This window comes from Hydra viridissima, unplaced genomic scaffold (genome assembly GCF_058129835.1).
Source record: "Hydra viridissima isolate aposymbiotic clone 2 unplaced genomic scaffold, HvirCarnegie_v1 scaffold_15, whole genome shotgun sequence".
In the NCBI taxonomy this organism is placed as follows: Eukaryota; Metazoa; Cnidaria; class Hydrozoa; order Anthoathecata; family Hydridae; genus Hydra; species Hydra viridissima.
This window is the reverse complement of record NW_028324314.1, coordinates 1410001-1428496: the sequence shown is the minus strand read 5'-3', so window position 1 is coordinate 1428496 and position 18496 is coordinate 1410001. Positions and strand designations below refer to the sequence as shown.

The 18496-nt window shown below is 30.2% G+C and overlaps 1 protein-coding gene across 1 annotated transcript in view; it reads left to right on the top strand.

Annotated features, from left to right (window-relative positions):
• Nucleotides 1–18496, top strand: part of LOC149878078 (fibrocystin-L-like) — a 55467-nt gene that overhangs the window by 26927 nt on the left and 10044 nt on the right. Inside the window, 19 exon segments of the mRNA XM_090072394.1 lie at nt 242–436; nt 644–2563; nt 2670–2907; nt 3472–3642; nt 3907–4062; nt 4282–4465; nt 4592–4851; nt 6198–6378; nt 6867–7075; nt 7300–7555; nt 13070–13272; nt 13664–13840; nt 14134–14188; nt 14271–14432; nt 14687–15917; nt 16025–16211; nt 16515–17079; nt 17245–17702; nt 17870–18496. The exon segment at nt 17870–18496 is cut by the window's right edge and continues 882 nt beyond it. Coding sequence (XP_089928520.1) covers nt 242–436; nt 644–2563; nt 2670–2907; nt 3472–3642; nt 3907–4062; nt 4282–4465; nt 4592–4851; nt 6198–6378; nt 6867–7075; nt 7300–7555; nt 13070–13272; nt 13664–13840; nt 14134–14188; nt 14271–14432; nt 14687–15917; nt 16025–16211; nt 16515–17079; nt 17245–17702; nt 17870–18496 — 7435 coding nt within the window.

The following is an 18496-nucleotide window of genomic DNA, read 5'->3' as shown; positions in this document are numbered from 1 at the left end:
TGATAATAGTATCTCTGTTATAAATTTTATCTCAGAATTTATTTTAGAGACAGTTCAATAAATTTAGTCATTATTGTATTGTAGTTGTTATTGTATGCTATAAATATCTACACACTTTACTTTTGAGTAAATTTACATCCATTAAGTTAATTTTTTATTTAAATTATTTTTTTTTTATATTAAAATCTTTGTAACACCATTCATATTTTAACTTATCACTATGAATCTATGTTCTTTAAAGAAAGGTTCCAATGCTTGAGTTCAAAAACAATAGCGCCCACACCATGGGTCGCTTTGGTTTGTGGATATTTCCTATTTATCATCCAAGTAAAACAGGAGGGTGCAATGATGAAAGTCATGAACCAGCAAATTTTGTTGACTTTCTTACATGGCACAATGAGAAAGGAGCAGAGTGTGTTGAATGTGGAGCAATAAGGTAAATTAATAAAATTGTTTTTTGTTTTGCATTGGTATTTATTTAAGTTTCATCTTTTTTTTTTAACCAGTTTTCAAATAAAATGTTAGAGCATTTTCATTTAACTATATCAATGGCATTAAGACTTTGTTTCCAATCACAGTAATCTCCAAGTTTTAAATTTTATTTATTTATTTCCTTTTTTGAAAAGACCTTTTTTATTTCCAGATTTCAAAACTTTGTTACTCTTGATAATGGAGAATCAGGCATTGAATGGCAAGATTCATCTTCTCGAAATGTTCCTTGGGGTTACCCCATGGTAAATAACTCCTTAATTATTGGTCACTCTCAATTGTCTGACCTTCAACAAGCACAAGATCAACTTAATGATTCTCTATGTACCCTCAATGGTATAAAGCTTCCATTTTCCCATCGCCTTACTGTTAGCAATGTAAAGTTTGTAAATTTTGATAGAAATTGTGTTGCATTAAGAGCATGTGGACACTGTGCAATATTTGATGGTGGTGGTATTTCCCGTTATAAAGCAGTTTATTTTAACAATGTGACAAATAAAGTCTCTTTTCCATTTGAATCAGCATCATGGTTGAATGACCTTGATGGAAGTTTATCAGGATTTGCTGGTGGAGGTGTGATTCCTTATACAAAAATTTTGGACTCTAAAAGATGCACTGTAGATGACTCTGTATCTTTTGGCGTTCCTGGAGCCATATGCTCGAGTGGAAAGTTTGCTCGTGTTGCTTTTAATCAGCTTCAACCATCATCTATAAATGAAAAAGATGCACTTTTTGCTAGACAAGTTGGTTACCAAATTCTAGATGTAGCTGTTGTCCATTGGCGTAAAAAATCTGTTAGTCATCCTGAGGGTTACACAGTTTTGTTGGAAGTTGGTGAAAGTTATATGCTTTCATTTGTAAATTCAACTCAATTCACTAATATTTCCTACATGATGGACATTTATGAACTTCAGCCAAACAACTACATTTATATATCTCATATGTTTTTGCAAGAGCCTGATTATTTTATAACAACAAATGTTCTCACAAGCAATACAAACACATTTCCTGTTGCTGCTAGTTTTGATCATGGAAGTTGGTTTTACGATAACAGTTCTAAAGGTCTTACATATCTTATTGAAAGTGAGGCTACTAATGATCCTAACGTGCCTCCAACTAAGCACATTGGTTTCCGGGTTTACAGGTGTTATTTTAACAAATGCATCGTGCCAACACTTCCGCCTCAAGTAACTGGAGCTCCAGGAACTGCTATGAATTGGAGCGATATTCAAACATGGAGCGGAGTAACGCAAGAGTACGGAGGCTACAATGGTATTTTACCAAAAGATGGAGACACAGTGATGATTCGTAAATACCAATATGTGGTTGTTGATCAAAAAGCATACATTCCCATCATGGACCGCTTGTACATATATGGAACCCTTGAGTTAGATATGCAACGAGATCATGTAATCCGTGCAAATATCATCATTATTTCGGATCAAGGTAAGCTAATAATCGGCCGTCCAGATCGTCCGTTTCCAGCCAATCATTCTGTTCTTATAAGTTTAAGAGGCGATCAAAAAACAAAAGATCTGCCGTTGCCTAATGGGCCTAATCTCGGCTCAAAAGCTCTAGGAGTCTTTGGTACCTTGTGGATGTATGGAAATCCTCATAAAGTGCACTGGACCAGTTTAAGCGAGAGCATGGAAAAAAACGCTCAGTTTTTGCGTGTTGTAGATGAAACAGACTGGGTAGTTGGAGATGAAATAGTGGTCACGACATCAACATTTGAGCCTCGTCAAGCAGAGAAGTTTACAATTGTGGGAGTGTATGAAAATGGTAAAAGGTTTAAAGTGAATTCAACCTCTCAATACCTTCATTCTGCCTCAGTGCATTATATTCGCGGTCGAAATTTTAGCATGAGTGCCAAAGTGGGATTATTATCAAGAAACATTGTAATTGAAGGCGCAAACTATCCTGTGGGATCATTAACAAACGATGGGTTTGGGGGTCGAGTTTTGGTTGGTAGGTATACACAAGATGGCGTGACATCAATCGGTAAAGCAAGCATATCAGAAGTAGAGTTTAAAAGTTGCGGTCAACTTGGGTATACAGATTCCTATGATCCTAGGTGAGTGTCTTTTTAAAAGGACAAAGATGTTTGAAAAATATCTGTTATTAAAATATTAGCAGAAGCATTTTAAATTTGTTTTTTGATTTTGCATTTTTTCTTCTAGATATTCTTTAGCATTTTTGAATATTGATGATGTAACAGCGGAAAATCCATCATTTGTTAAAGGATCTTCATTCCATGACGGCTACAACATGGGAATCGGAGTTTATGGGACAAATAATTTGATCATATCAGACAATGTTATCCATCACACTGTCGGACCTGGAATTGATTTGCAAGGAAGAAATAACAGCATCATAAAAAACCTTGTGACCTTGTCACTTGCTGAAGGAACTTTTATGGTGAATTTCTTTCTTATAATATTTATTTTTCAATAATTTTCAATTGTTGACAAAATAAGTTACGAGTTTTATTTGAATGAAATTATGAGAAGTATTTCAAAATCTACTTTTGGGGGAGGGGGAAACAACCTAGATTCATTTTCCTTATTTTTCATTTTTTAATAATGCTTAGATTTAGGTTTTCATCACTTACTGTAAAAGTTTTAGTCATAATTAATCTATATTTTTCTTGTTTTAATGTTTTTCTGATATTTTTTTACAACATAATCTGCTTTTAAAAAGTCATGTATTTTAATACATATATTGTATGCAAAAGTTAACATGTGTAATTACACCTCTTCTCTGTTTAAGCCCACCATTTAATGATTGAGCTTGATGTCTTGATGATTCAAATTTTGTGTAATTCTTGTATATATATATGTTTTTCTGCAAAGTATGTTTTTGTAATTTTCCCTTTACGCTAAATTTATAGAAAAGGTATTTTTAATGTTGTTATTTGGAAATGTCAATTATTGCAATTTAAATTTTAATAATTTTTTAATTTTAAATGAAATCAAATTTTAGGTTCAAACATACCAGTTTGACATGAAATGGCCGGGAGCAATTCAGGTTCAAGATGCAGACAATTATACCATGTATGGAAATTGTATTTCTGGAAGTGAGAAGTTAGGTTTGATTACTAATGGTGTGGATTGCGATGATAACAAAGCAATTGCTCGTATACACAGTAATGAGGTAAAGATTTTATCTCACAATGTATGATGACTAGACTGGTAGTGATTTAAAAAATCAATATAGTTCTAATCTTCCATATTGTTCTAAAATCACTTATTATTTACTAACGCTAATTGCTTTAAATCTGCACATGATGATGATATAAAAATATGCTCTATTGACTTTGTTGGAAAAAATTGTAGTTATAATGATTTTATGTAATAATAATGTTTTATGTAATGATAATGTTATAATGATTGGTATTCCATGGTTCAACTTTTTTAGATCCACTCTTCTCTTCATGGAATTCATTTTTTGGGATCGACAACCTATTGCTGGAAGGTTGAAGATTTTTTAATCTGGAAAAACTTTGATTATGGAGTTTATTCATGGCCTGATCAGCCGATTGTTGTTAAAAATTGTATTATTGCTGATAATAAGGTAAGATGTTTGTTTTCTAGATTTTATTTGTTGTTTTTTTTGTTTATTCTTTTTTTTCTCAGAGTTTTCCTATTTTTTTTAATTTGTTAGGACATCTTTCATGTAATGCATATATACAAGTGATTTTGTATTCCTGTTCATTAACTTCCCTTATTTTCTTTGAAAAGGCGTGTAGATAATATTTAAACACATATAAGTTAATGATTGTGATACTTGCAGATTGGTTTAAGCTTAAATGTATTTGGCCCTGATCCTGTTTTACACTTATCATCAAACAACTTCGTGAAAGTTCAAAACTCACTCTTGATTGGAAGAACAACAAATTTTGGTTGTAATGAAGATGACGTCATTCCATATCACTCAACGTTTTATCCAGCAAGAAGATCACCTCGAGTTCCAGGAGGTATTTTGATGCTATTTTGGTCATAAAGGCTCTCTAATTGAGATTTTCTTATGATATTAGGTGTAAAGGTTAATCCTTTATTTGTAAATTTTTGAATATTTTTTTTAATCAACGTTTCATTAAAAGGTGGCAATACCGGAATATATGCTTCTATTTTCTCAAAAACCTCATCACCTGGTCCTCCAAAACCATTTGAAGATCCTATGACATATCCTGCTATTAAAGGAATCATGCAAATTGAAGGTGTATCTTTTGTTTCATTTCAATCTACTTGTGGTCCATCAAAACGAGACTTTATATGGAGAACTAATAATGTTTATGGTGATATTATTCATCCCACTGAATTAAAAAATTCAACATTGGTTAATGTTGAGTTCAATAGTCAGGTAATCATTTGATATTGATGTGTGTTTGTGTTTTTGGTAATCATTATCATTACTTGATTTAGTATAATAGTGTAAAGTATAAAGTAAATGGTAATAAAATAATCTTTAATTAAAAAATTACTAGTTATTTCATTTCAATGTTAGTTAACAATATTCAACAAATCAATCTTAGTCACAAATCTTTTTAAGGAGTTTTTTTAAATTGCTATCTTCTTAATCATTCATTCCTAATAAATCAGACTTCATTTGTTTGTCCTTCTGAAAAATTGTGTCATAAGGCATAGTTGGAGGATTCATTAAGGGCTTGAATGAGTCAGTTGATCAAGCTGTTAATTTTGCTTTATTTAGGATCATATTGTTATCTCAGCTTCTTATCTTGTCATCTCTATTTTTGTCATCTCTATCTGTGTAAAATTTTTCTCATGCTTTAAATGTCTACTGTCTTTACAGCTGCTTTGAAAAAGATCCCAACTTATTATAGTAGATTAATTTTTTTAAGTTAATTGTTTGAAAGGGGCTGTAAATCAAAGAAGTTGGTTGAGATGTTAGAAAATTTTTAGCAAGTTATTAAGATAAGACACAGTGCAATATTTTATCAGAAGTTTGAAATTCATTCAAGATTTTTAATGTTATTGTAGAAAATTGCAGATTTGAACCCATTAGGCAGCTGGAATTAAAATGAACTAGTAAATCTGTCAATCCTAATTAATTATATAACATAAAAGTCCTAGACATTCCTTCAAGTTATTTGGCATTTTTCATCTGTTTACTTATTACAAGTTTTGTTTTATATCACTTATGTCTTTAACAAAGATTCAATGTGTTTTCATGTCAAACATAAATCTTACTTTTTATATATTTACAAGCCTTTAGTTTTTCTTTACATCTGGAAAAGACATTACTATTAACTTCATTTGACACTGAGTTACCCAAGAAATTAATTAAAGCTATAAAAAAAGTATGGAATAAGTCTGCTTATATAAAATGTCAGCATATAGCTTTAGAAAGTATAGCTTTTGGATGACCAACAATATTTGTGGTAGTTTTGTACATTGTGCAAAGATTATTTTGTAAACTTATCACTTTAATCATATTGAATACTGTCCATGAAATATCATATTTCAACATTTAAATTTAGAAAATACTTGATAAAAAATGTTTTAAACCTTCAAATAAACCTGATTTTTTCTTTTTTTTTTTCTCTGTGATTTTCTTTTTGAAGATATTTTGCTTTATCATAATCTATTATTTTTAGAAAATAAATGTATATTATGTAACCATTGATTTAATAATTAGCTAGTTATGTCTGCTTAGTTCCTATTTTTTAATTTTTGAAAATCTTTCAGATTTTCCATGACACACCATCAACCCAGTGGATCAATCCATCAGATTGCGTTGATATGGACTGTGATGCTCGTCGGAAAGCGCTTGTGACTGATCTTGATGGTACTTTTTTTGGCAGCCCCTTGGATTCGATGATTTCAAAATCAGAATATCAGTGGGATGGCGATCGAGTGTTTGGTTTAGGTTTGTAATATAAATTTATTCCAATGTTTGTTAACAACATTTGTTAAAAAAAATTTTTTGCTTCTATTTTTGAAACTGTTGTCTTATATTGCTAATCTTTTAAATTTCTTTTCTTCTATAAAAATTTTTGAGAATTCTTTTAAAGGCTCTTTAAACTTATTCATTTCTCTTAAGGGCTCTTTAAACATTTATTTTTTATTATAAATTCAATTCTCTTAAGGGCTCTTAACATATCTCTTTTTATGTAGAGGATAATGCTTATGATGTATATGTACTTTATTTGTATATTTCTTATTTGAAATGAATTATAAATTGAATGTTTTAAAAAACCATGTAGATGAGTTGAATATTAAGAGTTCTTTAAATACAAAGATTTCATTAACCAGTTGCAATTTGGTTAGAGAAACCTTTATATATAAAGAACTTGTTAAATAAGTGACATTGTAAAACAAATATTGTGATGTCTGTAAGTAATTTTATCTTTTTAGGTAACTATCGCATTCCGAAAACTCTACTAACAAATCCAGATAATGGATCACGTTATGATGCTAACCAACTTTTTCCTAACAAAGGAATCTATCGTGATAATTGCATATTTATAGTTGAATGGGGAGCATATTTTTGTAGAAAAACTGTTTACAAAATGTTTATAATAGAAAGTTTAGATGCTGATACTGAGAAGCGAAGACTCTCACCGGTGTGTAAAAGGCCTTGCTTTGTGGCAAATTATTATATTTTTTAATGTAGTTGCATTTAGTTTTGAAAGAATTGATTTAAAATTTCTTTTTAATTTTGAACAAAAATGTTTTATTTTTATGAATTTAAATAAAAAGTTTTATGGGCCTTAAATTGGCTTTAGGCATTAATAAAATTGTTTTGTTTTATGGGTTTTTAAAGTTTGCATTTATGTCTTAATTGCAGGTTGCATTAGCTACTGATGGCTTTATTGATTTAATTAATGGTTCCCAAGACCATGGGTGGTGTCATGGCTATACATGCCAGCAAAGATTATCAACTTTCAATGCAATTGTTGCGACAGCAAAAGTATATGAATTACATTTTACTTCATACAATCCAATAACCACCAGACTACAGTTACTAAACAGTGGACTTAAGGATGTGATTATAGTCAAAATATACTATGCGAAACGTCAGCGACTTGATGTCACTGTGGGAGGTATTCTATATGATACTGATCTTTTATGTAGATAAAAGTTGATGAAAATGAACAATCAACTTAAAAAATTCCTTTTTGTTTCTAAGATTAAGCAATATAATGCTAATAAAAATTATATCAATATTTAAGAATAAAGTTCTAAAAAACCTGAAAATCCAAAATGAATTACTCTCTAAGTTCCTACTTCTCAAGAAGTTTATAGCATAGTAGTAGTTATCAGCTTAAAATTATTGATTGGCAACCATCTTTATTTTATGTTAAAAGGTTAATAGTTTTCATTTCAAAACATTCTCACTTTCTCATTTCTCAAGCACTGGCTTAATAAATCCTTATTGCTTTTTTAAATAATAGCTCTTTAAAATGATTTAGCAAAAAATAGTTTAAATCAAAATTTAGTTTGGTTCTTATTAGCTGACCAATATTAAATAAGAAAACTATTGTTAGAGAGGCAGGACAAGCAAATATAATGGTACTTAATGTAATAATAAAAGCTTATTTTAAAGTTTCACTTTTAACATCAATAGATTTAAGTCAAAAGTTAGAGACCTCTTTTTTAAATCACAAGAAACCTCTTTTTTCAGTCAGCTTTCTTTTATATTTGTTCTTTTAAAAAAAAAAAAATACTTATGGATAAAGACAGTTTAACCTTTTAAGTTAATTTTCTTGATAGTCATTTGTTCTAAGACTTGAGTGATCAAACTGATAGCACTGTTATGATCCTTTTGTTGTTAGCTCTAAAGTAAATGTTAATTAAATTATTTAGTTATGCACTGATAAACTTGAGATAATAACTCTTATAAAGTTGACTATTGATGACTATTGCTACCAAAAAAATTATTAATAATTGTCAATATCAATGCTAATAAAAAGAAACCTGAAAATCCAAAAAAATTTTGAAAAAGGTGTGAAACCAGAAACAATGTGGATAAAAAGAGTCTGGTTACTCTAAGTAGATGTGATGAGCAATTTTTAAAAGTTTCTCCTTTGTGCAATCATAAAAAAGTCAATGTAAAAGATGCTGAAGACCTAAAAAAGGTAAAAGGTATAATAGTACATTCTTCAACAGTCAGAAAATCTTTGATATTTTTGTGTATCAAAAATGCTAAAAATAAATTTTGCGAAGGAAAATTGGAAAAGTTGAAAAAGGTGCTGTGCACTGACAAAGTCAAGTTTCAAATATTCAGAAACAGTTGATAGCAATTGATGTTGTTTTTTAAGCAGACAGCTAATAAAGTACTTATCAAACCATGCTTAAAGGCTGCTATAAAGTTGGTGGTGGTAGTATATTAGTTTGGGGTTATATTTCTGGTGAATGGTTTGGTGATTTGGTGAAAGTAGAGGCAAAATTGACAGGGCAAAAGTATAGACAAATTTTAGTGAACCATGCTGTGTCTTCTTACCTTACAGCAATATAATGACCCAAAGCACACTTCCAAGATTGTTAAAATTTGTTTGGAAACTTTAAAGGAGGTGTGCTTTAAACAATGTTATGGCCCCCTCTAAGTCCAGATTTAAATATATTATCAAGCATATTTGGGATTTTCTTGATAGGAAAAAGGTTGAAAGGTGTTCAAAGAATTTGAACAAGCTGTGGAATGATAATGGAACAGTAATCCCAGTGATTTTATTAAAAAAAGCCAAGGTGCTTGTGCTGAAAAAATCATAAAAGATCAAGTCTTCATTAAAAGTGACTGCAGTATTTAACATTTCACCTAGAACTTTAAAACTGTAAGCATTATTTAGAATTAATTCATTCTTTTTACCAAACAACTATTTTAATGAGACTTGATCTTTAACAACTGAAAGTCAAAAGTGTTTAAAAAAAATCATAAAAGAAGTTATTAAAAGTTAACACGGTCATTCTAAATATTAAGGTTACTTGTGTGTCAATTTTTATCTATCACTATAGTAATTTTTTTTTTGCCTAAAACTATTATTTATCACATAAGTAATATAAAAGTATATATTCATAAAGCATAAATTAACTTTGCATGTATTTTAAATGTTATTATTTAAAAAGATTTGAAGGTGCCTCTTTTTATTAGACAGTACTGTATATATCTTAACTGACATTAGATCAAGCTCTAAGACTTAAATAGCAACACCCACAGCATTTTCATAGTTTTAAAAATTTGAAGGTTAACAGAGCAAATAAAAAGATCCGTGTGGTTAATAAAGAAATAAAAAGATTTCAATTTTGACTTTAATAAATCTTGATAAGTTTTCAGGTTTATAAGGATTTGTTAACACATTCGTTATGGAAGACCTGGCAGTAGTCATTCTTAAAAAATAGTAAGAAAATGGAACCATACTTTTAATCTTAGTTTTTGAAAACAATGATGTGGAGTTTATATATTCACTGAAGTGTAGAAATATACTTGCGAGAAAGTGTAATTGTCATTCATAGCCAACATGTTAAGAAAAACAAAAGTCTTATTTATGAAAAACCTTAAAATTAAAAAGAACACTGGGAAAAAATTTTTCAAAAAACACAAAAAAATCACAAATCTGCACCCTACATCACCAAATTTTCTAAAATTTGGCACAAATTTTTAGAGGCATAACTTAGGAAAGACTGTAATTTTTTTAAAATAAAATTCTAATTCATTTATGATTTACAGCAATTTGAAGTTTGTTTGATTTTGGCTGAAAAATGAGGGGAGAAAAGTGCCAAAAATATTTCCGCTTATTATTACCCTTATATGGTGCTTTTAGTAATGCTATGATTCTGAAACTACTTTTTTTTAATGGAGGTTGTTAATGCTGTTGATTTTCATTTACTATCTCTGATTTTCCTGACTTATGCAGTCCTTTGACCTTAATAGGAGATACTCCAGCAACTGTAAAGTGTGTATTTATACCTTCTTTTTTATTTTAAATAAAAATAACAATATTAAAATTTTCACTAACAATATTAAAATTTTCATCATTATTTCCATTCATACTTTTTGATAAATGTTTCATAACTGTACTTCAACAGGTTGGACACAACTTTTTTCCAGGTATAAGATTTAAGCCTATGGTTTCTGCTTCTAATACAGTATGCATTGTAATCGCACATAGAGATGCTGAAAAGAAAATGTAGCTATATTACTCAAATACTATAACATTAATTATACTATTATAAAACAATGAACAAATCCTAACAAACAACTTATTAAGTATGGCATTATCCATTAAAATGTAAATACATAAACTTTTTTTCTCTGCACACTTTTTTGTGAGTAAGAAATGGATTCCAGCAACTTTTCTGATTACTCTTACACCTCACTATTAACATATCACAATGAAGCGTGCATATACTAGTAATTTGTTCTTCTTTCAAGTTTGTACGTTTTGCAAGTAATTTATGATCATTCCTGTCAATATCTTCAATCAGATTTCTTACTTGGATGATTGTTTATAACAAGCTCCGTGATCATTTGCAAATGAACAATTGATTTTGTTATCCGTATAAAACGATAATGAGGAATTATAATCTAAAGACTTAAATAGAAGAAATCTTTAATACAATATTCCTAATGAGCAAAGTACACTTGAACATGAACAATATGTTTAAAATTAAAATAAAGTTATATTTATAAAGAACATTTGCTTGAACAAATAGCTATTAGTTTTAATAGAAATATTTTAAATGCCTAATTATCTACTAATTATTGTAAATTCTCTACTAAATATCTACCAAAAATTAGGGTGAAAGTAGATTATAACTAAATATAATTATATTTAGTTATGCAATTTAACAAGGTAATATTTATTGGATATTATGATGTACACTTGTCATTTTATTACTTATTTTATTGATGAGGTAATCACTATTACAATAAAACAATCAATAAAAAAAGATTGCATAATAGTGTTTAACTTAATGACATAAATATTATGTAATGAAAATAACAATTCAAATGACATAACTGTTATGTAATGAAAATAAAAAATTTATAAGTTTACAAAATATTTAGCAATATTTTATAACAACTTTGTAAAAATTTAAATCACACAACACACATAATTTTTTTTTTTTTAGTTATTGACTCAAAATTAAATAAAAAACAAATATAATTGTATTTAGTTCAATACCAAAATGAATTTGCACCCTTCTTTTTTTTTTTTTTTTATAGGAAAATTGAAAAACCAAAATATCAATAACTCTCTGTAAAGCATAAGGCAAAAATAAAATTGGTTCGTAAAATAGATATATGTCTAATCTTTAAGAAAATTAAAACCAAAAGTTTTTTCTACCAGTCAGATTTTTTCTAGAGCTATAGTTGTCAATGCACTTTTTTATTGTCATTAGTTAATGCGTTTTGTAGATCTTGAAATAAACTATATTTTGTTGTTTTGAGAGATACACATCTATAATTTTCAGATTAAACAGGATTCAAACTCCTTTGGTACCAAATTTCAAGCACCTTATTAGGGTAATAGTAAATGGACACATTTCCAGCACTTTTCCCCCCTCATTTTTCAGTCAAAATCTAACAAACTTTAAGTTGTTGTAATTCTTCAAGGGATAAAAAATTTTTGAAAAAAATTCAGTCTTTCCTAACTTACATCTTTACACTTTTGTGCCAAATTTCAGCAAATTTGGTGATGTAGGGTGCAATTCCTTGTTTTTTGAAAAATTTTTACTCCACTCTAATTTTATAATTTTTATAATATGCAATTATTACTAAGAGTAATAATACAAGATCTCATATACATAAAGGTAAAAAGAAATGCTTTAAAAAGTTGTATGGAATGTCTCTGAAAGGCTAAAAGTAGTAAGGAAAAAAGCAAAAGACAGAAATAATGATTTTTTGATCAATTTACGAATGCAACCACACAACAAGCAATTATGGCTCAAGACAAAAAAATTAGTTGTATATTTTTTAGTTTTATATTAAACTGATATGTAAGAAGCAACTTTTAAGAACAAAATCAGTCTTATATTTTTTAGTTTTATATCAAATCAATATGTAAAAAAGAACTTTAAAGAAAAAGTTAAAAGTTAAAAAGTTTTAAGATTCAGAATCCAAACAGAATTGCTTTAACTTATGAAGCCTCTAAGGCTTCATAAATTAAAGCCCTTCTAAATTTGTATGATTTAAACATTCTAGTATGTAGCATTTGTTAGCTGATTTCAAAGTTTCAGGTGATTGAAGTTGGGTAGAAAATAATTGTTATGCTATAAGGTTATGAGTGGTTTTTGTCTGTTTAATGCTACTCTTAACTTTCATTCATCATCCAGCAATATGCTGAAAAGATATTTGCTGGGGAATAGAAATTCTCCGTAAAGTATTAGTTTTTCATTGATTTTGTTATTATTTACTTTGAAAACTCAAATCAGCTTTCAGTGAATTTCTCAGCAAATTTCTCTAAAAACACTCTGATTTTGCCATTAAGAGAATGAATAAGAAAAATTAAACTTAATGAGTTTATGTAATTTGTTGAAAACATATAATAAAGATAATACTATTTTATAACTTTTGCTTTTCAATTTTTTTCAGAATTGTATTTAATTTTTTTTGGCAGGTGTTTTAGTCAATCCAAACAATGCATTCTATCAAAATCAAAAGTATGTTACCATGCCTAAGGATCCCTCTAATCCTCTTAAATATGTTCCTACTCTCACAGATAATCATGGCAGCAATTGGTTTGACACTGATACGCATCTTTTATGGGTGGTATTAAGGGGAAATAACTCTTTAGATATAAATATGGCACCAGTTATTCAAGTAAGTTGTTTTCTCTGTTGCTTTCTTTTTCCAGATTGTTACTAATTTTAATTACTGCATAAATAGCAGATATTTGCATAAGGTTTATCTGCATAAATCTTAAGAATTTTCATAAATTCTAATAATCTGTATACATTTTGATCATTTGTATAAAATTGAATTATGTACACAAATTTTAATTATTTTTATAAACTCTATCTGCAGAAATTTTAAATAACTACATCTTAGTTAACATAAAACAAAAAGAAACCGTCTTTAAATAGTTGAATAGTAACTTTACTATTAATACTTCTAATACTTATTCTCACAAAATGTCCAAACAAATATATTTGAGCAACTTAAGTTCTTATTGCAAATGTTTTATATTAAAGAATGATAACTTTCTTTTCAGTTAAGCATGGGTATTACACCTATGCGCGATGTAGGTCTAGAAGAGTTTTTTGAAACAAATCTCATCCAAAATTTGGCTGACCTTTTGAAAATCGATGTATCAAAAATTAGAATCATGAGTGTTGTTGCAGCGACTAAGAGAAAGCGAAGGGCTACTGCTACACCACTTGATGTCTCGGTTTGTTTGATTTTTTATTCTTTTTTTGTTTTTTTGCCTGACAATAAAATTAAGTTTCAATTAAGTTTTAGAGTAAAAACCTTTTGATAAGATTAAATCTAAAAAAAGATATTTTTATGTAAAATATCAGATTTGCAAACAAAAAAAAAGTTCAACTTCTTTTTATGTTATTGTAGGTAGGAGCAGTAAACAAAATCTGTATAGTTAGTGAAGTAAAAAAATAGTCGGTAAATGAAAGCGAAAGTATGTTTATTTATTGCATGCTTCTTAATGCATTTTTATGTGTTTTTCAGTTTGAGATTGGCAACCCTCCAAATTCTACCAACTCTACATCAGCCAATTCTACAGGTTACTTTTTCTAAGATTGTAGTGCAATTCAATTATTTGAGTTTGAGTTTGCTTTAAGTGTTACTTTTATTTTATTCTACAGCTTCGGCAATTCAAGAGGTCACTCAATTGGCTGCAGTTATTGTAGAAAGCTCTCAAACTGGACAGCTTTCTCAGGCACTTTCTGTTAGTGTGGATGCTATTAATGTTGTTCAACCACAGCCATTACCAGTAGCTGCTCCACCAATATCAATGGAAGAAGCGGGTAATTTATATGCAATCAGCTTTTAAAACAGTTTGATAAAATAAATTAAATTTCCACATTGTTTGTTATAATACCAAATCATAAAACTATTTACTTTTCTTTTTTTAAAACTTGTTTACGTTTTTGCAACAGAATCTTTTATGATTTTTTAAGAAAGTTAAATTTTTGAAAACAGTTCTTAACACAGCATCTTTGAATGAAAGTTACGTTGTTTTGTTTCTGAACATGGTTTAATAATAAAATGTAATTTTTAGCAATGGTCACTGGTAACCTAACATATTCACAACAGCAAGTACTGCAAGATCTTTCTAACAATCAAATCAGCGTTGAGTATTTGATTCCTAAAACACTAATGTTGATCAATTCACCAAGTTCTGGAAGTAACGAGACAGTGCCATTTAAAGTCCAGCCACAGTTTAGGCTGTACGACTATGCCAACAGATGGGTTGAAAATGTTGGAACTAAACTTTTGCCATGGAAAATAACTGCTAGTTTAGTGAAAGGTTTCGGAGATCCCAACGCACAGTTAATAGGAAACACTACAGTGTCTTTTGACAATGGGACCGCTGCTTTTTCTGATCTTGCAATAACTCATAGCGGTTCTGGTTATCGTATTTTCTACAAGGTTACATATCCTGTTAATCTTTCGTTTTCAATAGAGCATGGTAACTATCTGATTCGTGAGAGGATGCTTGGCGTGCGTTATATTGCTACAATGAATGCATCTGGCGCATCTATCCCTTTCCCTGTTCAACCTGCAGTCTTTATTTTTGATAAGTATACCGGAGAAGAATTGAAAAGCCTCAGTTGGAAAGGACAGCAGTGGACAATAAAAGCTTCCATTGCAACCTCTCAATACCCCAACAACACGGTAATTGGAGTTGCCGATATTACAAATGGGTCGCGAGCCTTCAAATCTCTCAACATCAGCAAAAGTGGTTTGAATTACAAGCTCAGACTAAGCATCGGTGTTTTTCCAAACTCAAGTTATGTTTTTGATGAGTTTGTTACAAATTCGTTTAATGTTTTGGAGCGCAATTTTAGCTACAGCGTTAAAACTTCTCCAGCAAACTGCAACGACACTGTTGTTTGCGGTCAACAACCACAAGTGGAAGTTTGGAACGTAATACCACCTGGACCAGCAGAATATGTGAAATGGGACAATGTATGGTATGCGGAAGCATATTTGTGCAGGAACTCAAACACATTGCAGGGAACAGTAAGGCGTGAAGTTGCCAGCAACGGAGTGGTTCAGTTTACAGACTTGAAGTTTCAAAACAACGAAACTAATGTGAAGCTCTGTTTCAGATTTTTGAAAGACTCTAACAGTACTCTACAATATTCCAACACCACGATTGATTCTGGGTCTTTTACAGTTGCAAAAAGATTGTTTTATTTGAAGCTTTCCAACCAGCTCACAGATGTCACTGAAACACTTCCCTTTAAACAGTCACCAGTGGTGGTGGTCATGGATGCAGGAACAGGGTATCAATTCTTTTAACCTGTTTTCCTATTTGTTTTCCTAGTTTAATGCATTAACTATGTGAATGTGTTTATAAGTTTGTAATAAGAGTTTTTCACTTTTGTATCAGCCTGCCAGCAATCCCTTTATATGAAAATTGGGTGATCACTGCGTCTTTAGTAAACAATGGTGAAGCTTTATTACTCGGTAATGTCAACCAGATTGTTCAAAATGCAAGTGCAGTTTTTAGCAATTTGTCTATATCCTTGTATGGATCTAACATGCAACTGAAGTTTAAAAGTAACTTTGGACAGGAGGTAAACAAACCAAACATATTTTTAAATGTTTTTTTGTTACTATTTGTATTGAATATTTCACACAATCTTTTTAAAATGAAAAAAGGCAATTTTTTTTTTCAGATTTAGCAAATGTTTCATTTCACACGTTTTTGTTCCTGCTCTGTGTAATTCTAGCCTAATTCTTGATAAATATTTTTTCATTAACAATGGATATAGTGCTTAAAATAGTAAATTAGTGGGAATTATTATTTGTGAAAAAAAAAATCTCCTACCATTTGCTTTTACAAACAAAAAAGTTTTACAAAACTTTTATTCTTAAAGGTTCTCTCTGCCCCGTTTGAAGTTAAGTACAAGAATGATAACCCACCAAAGTTTACATCGGAGTCACCAGATCAATTAGATATCTTGGAAAACTCTCCTATCAACACTTTAGTTGGTAAGTTTGTTGCCATTGATTCAGATGGTCGTGGCCAGTCCAATGTGTCATATACAATAAAGGGATCAAGTTTGTTTAAAATTGACCTGCTATCTGGGGAATTATTTGTTGCTAGTAATGTAGATCGTGAAGCCACGCCTTACATAGTTTTAACAATAATAGCCACAGATAGTGCTCCTTTTCCTTACCAATTGTCTAGCGAACATCAAGTTGTTATTGCAGTTGAAGATCAAAATGATAATCCCCCAGTATTTCCTGCTGAATGTCAAACATACCTGTCATATGAAGATTTAAAAACAGGAGCAACAGTCATGGAGCTATCAACCTCAGATCTAGACACTGGTTTAAATGCAGTTGCTCAGTACAACATTGCACCTGATAGTCTGCTGTTTTGGAAGTATTTCAGAATAAATGGGAGCAATATTATTTTAAATCAAACTGTGAAGTTAGGTAAATTTTTATTTTATTATTTTTTTTTTTTGAGATTTTTTTTGGGTCTAAAGTTTATTTTCTCTTCATAAAGAGTTTTTGTTTCCTTTACTAATAATGCAGTAAATCAATTATAGTAGTAGTAGTATATTACTATGTTTTCTTTAAAATGTAAATGTTGTTTAGGGCAAAATGGGACAGATGAGCTTGATATCGAGTTTACAGTGAATGCCACAGATATGGGTATTCCTGCAATGTCAACCATGGGGAATTGCAGTATTTCAATAATTGGTGAAAACAAAAATGGGCCCTATTTGTTACACGATCAGGAAATTGAGGTATTCTCTGATGATCTGGTGAACCCGATTGAGAGTGTTGTTATAGCAACCATAAATGCTACAGATGATGACCACGGACGAAATGGGCTGATCTTTTATTCTATATTAGATGGTGATACTGACAGCAATTTTGGTATCAACAACGATGGCAAAATCAGTTTAATCAGCAGCCCTACTCTAGGGTTTTATGATTTGACAATACTTGTCAAAGATGGTGCTTTGAAGCCTAAAAACACCACATGCTCTGTGTTAGTTTTTTTTAAATCTAAGAGCACTGCTGCATTTACCATTACTGCAGGTAGAAAGGTAAGCTAACCCATCGTTTGGTTTGCAGAACATTAGTTTCTCAGGTTTTTGGTTTTAAGGCAAAAGCCAGAGAAGTTGATGTTTTTAGTTTTTTTTAAGTTGGATTTTTTTAGAGATTATCAGAAATAAAATAAATGTTGTTCAAACATGTTTTTAAATGATTTCAGACGTCTAACTTGATGGAGTTTGGAAACAACAGATCTATTCCGTTCTATCTGAAGATTGGTTGGGAGTATTTATTAGCTTTTGACATGGACATCATCTTTAGTCAAATGTTGACTGTAGAATCTGTGGCTAGCGACTTTGACTCCATACGTTTGCCAGAAAAGAAAATAAAGTTCACTGGCATAGCTGATATTTCAGAGAGAAAAAGAGGATTTGTGAAGTTTGCTGAGATGACATTTAGTTCTCAAACAAGCAAACAGTTGAGTTTTGAATACACCATAAATCATGTTGTTGATCAATCTCTAAATCAGATTAAAGTTATACCAGGTTGTCCTCAAAATGTATCCTTTGACATACACAAAGACTGTGTGTTTGACATACTCGATGTTGCACGTTTGAAATGTTATCAAAGTGTAAATGGTGATACTGCTGTTGATTCTAAAAACTATGCAATGGATACTGATCGAAATGGGGTCATTGACTTACAAGATGCCATAAACATCTATGACATTTATCTCGGTAGAATTGAGGCAATTTCAGAATTGCAAGTTAAACAGCCTTCACTGACATCAGATTGTCAGTTTTTAATATCGGCGGTTGTAAAGAACTTAGGTCTAGGCTCTTTAAAA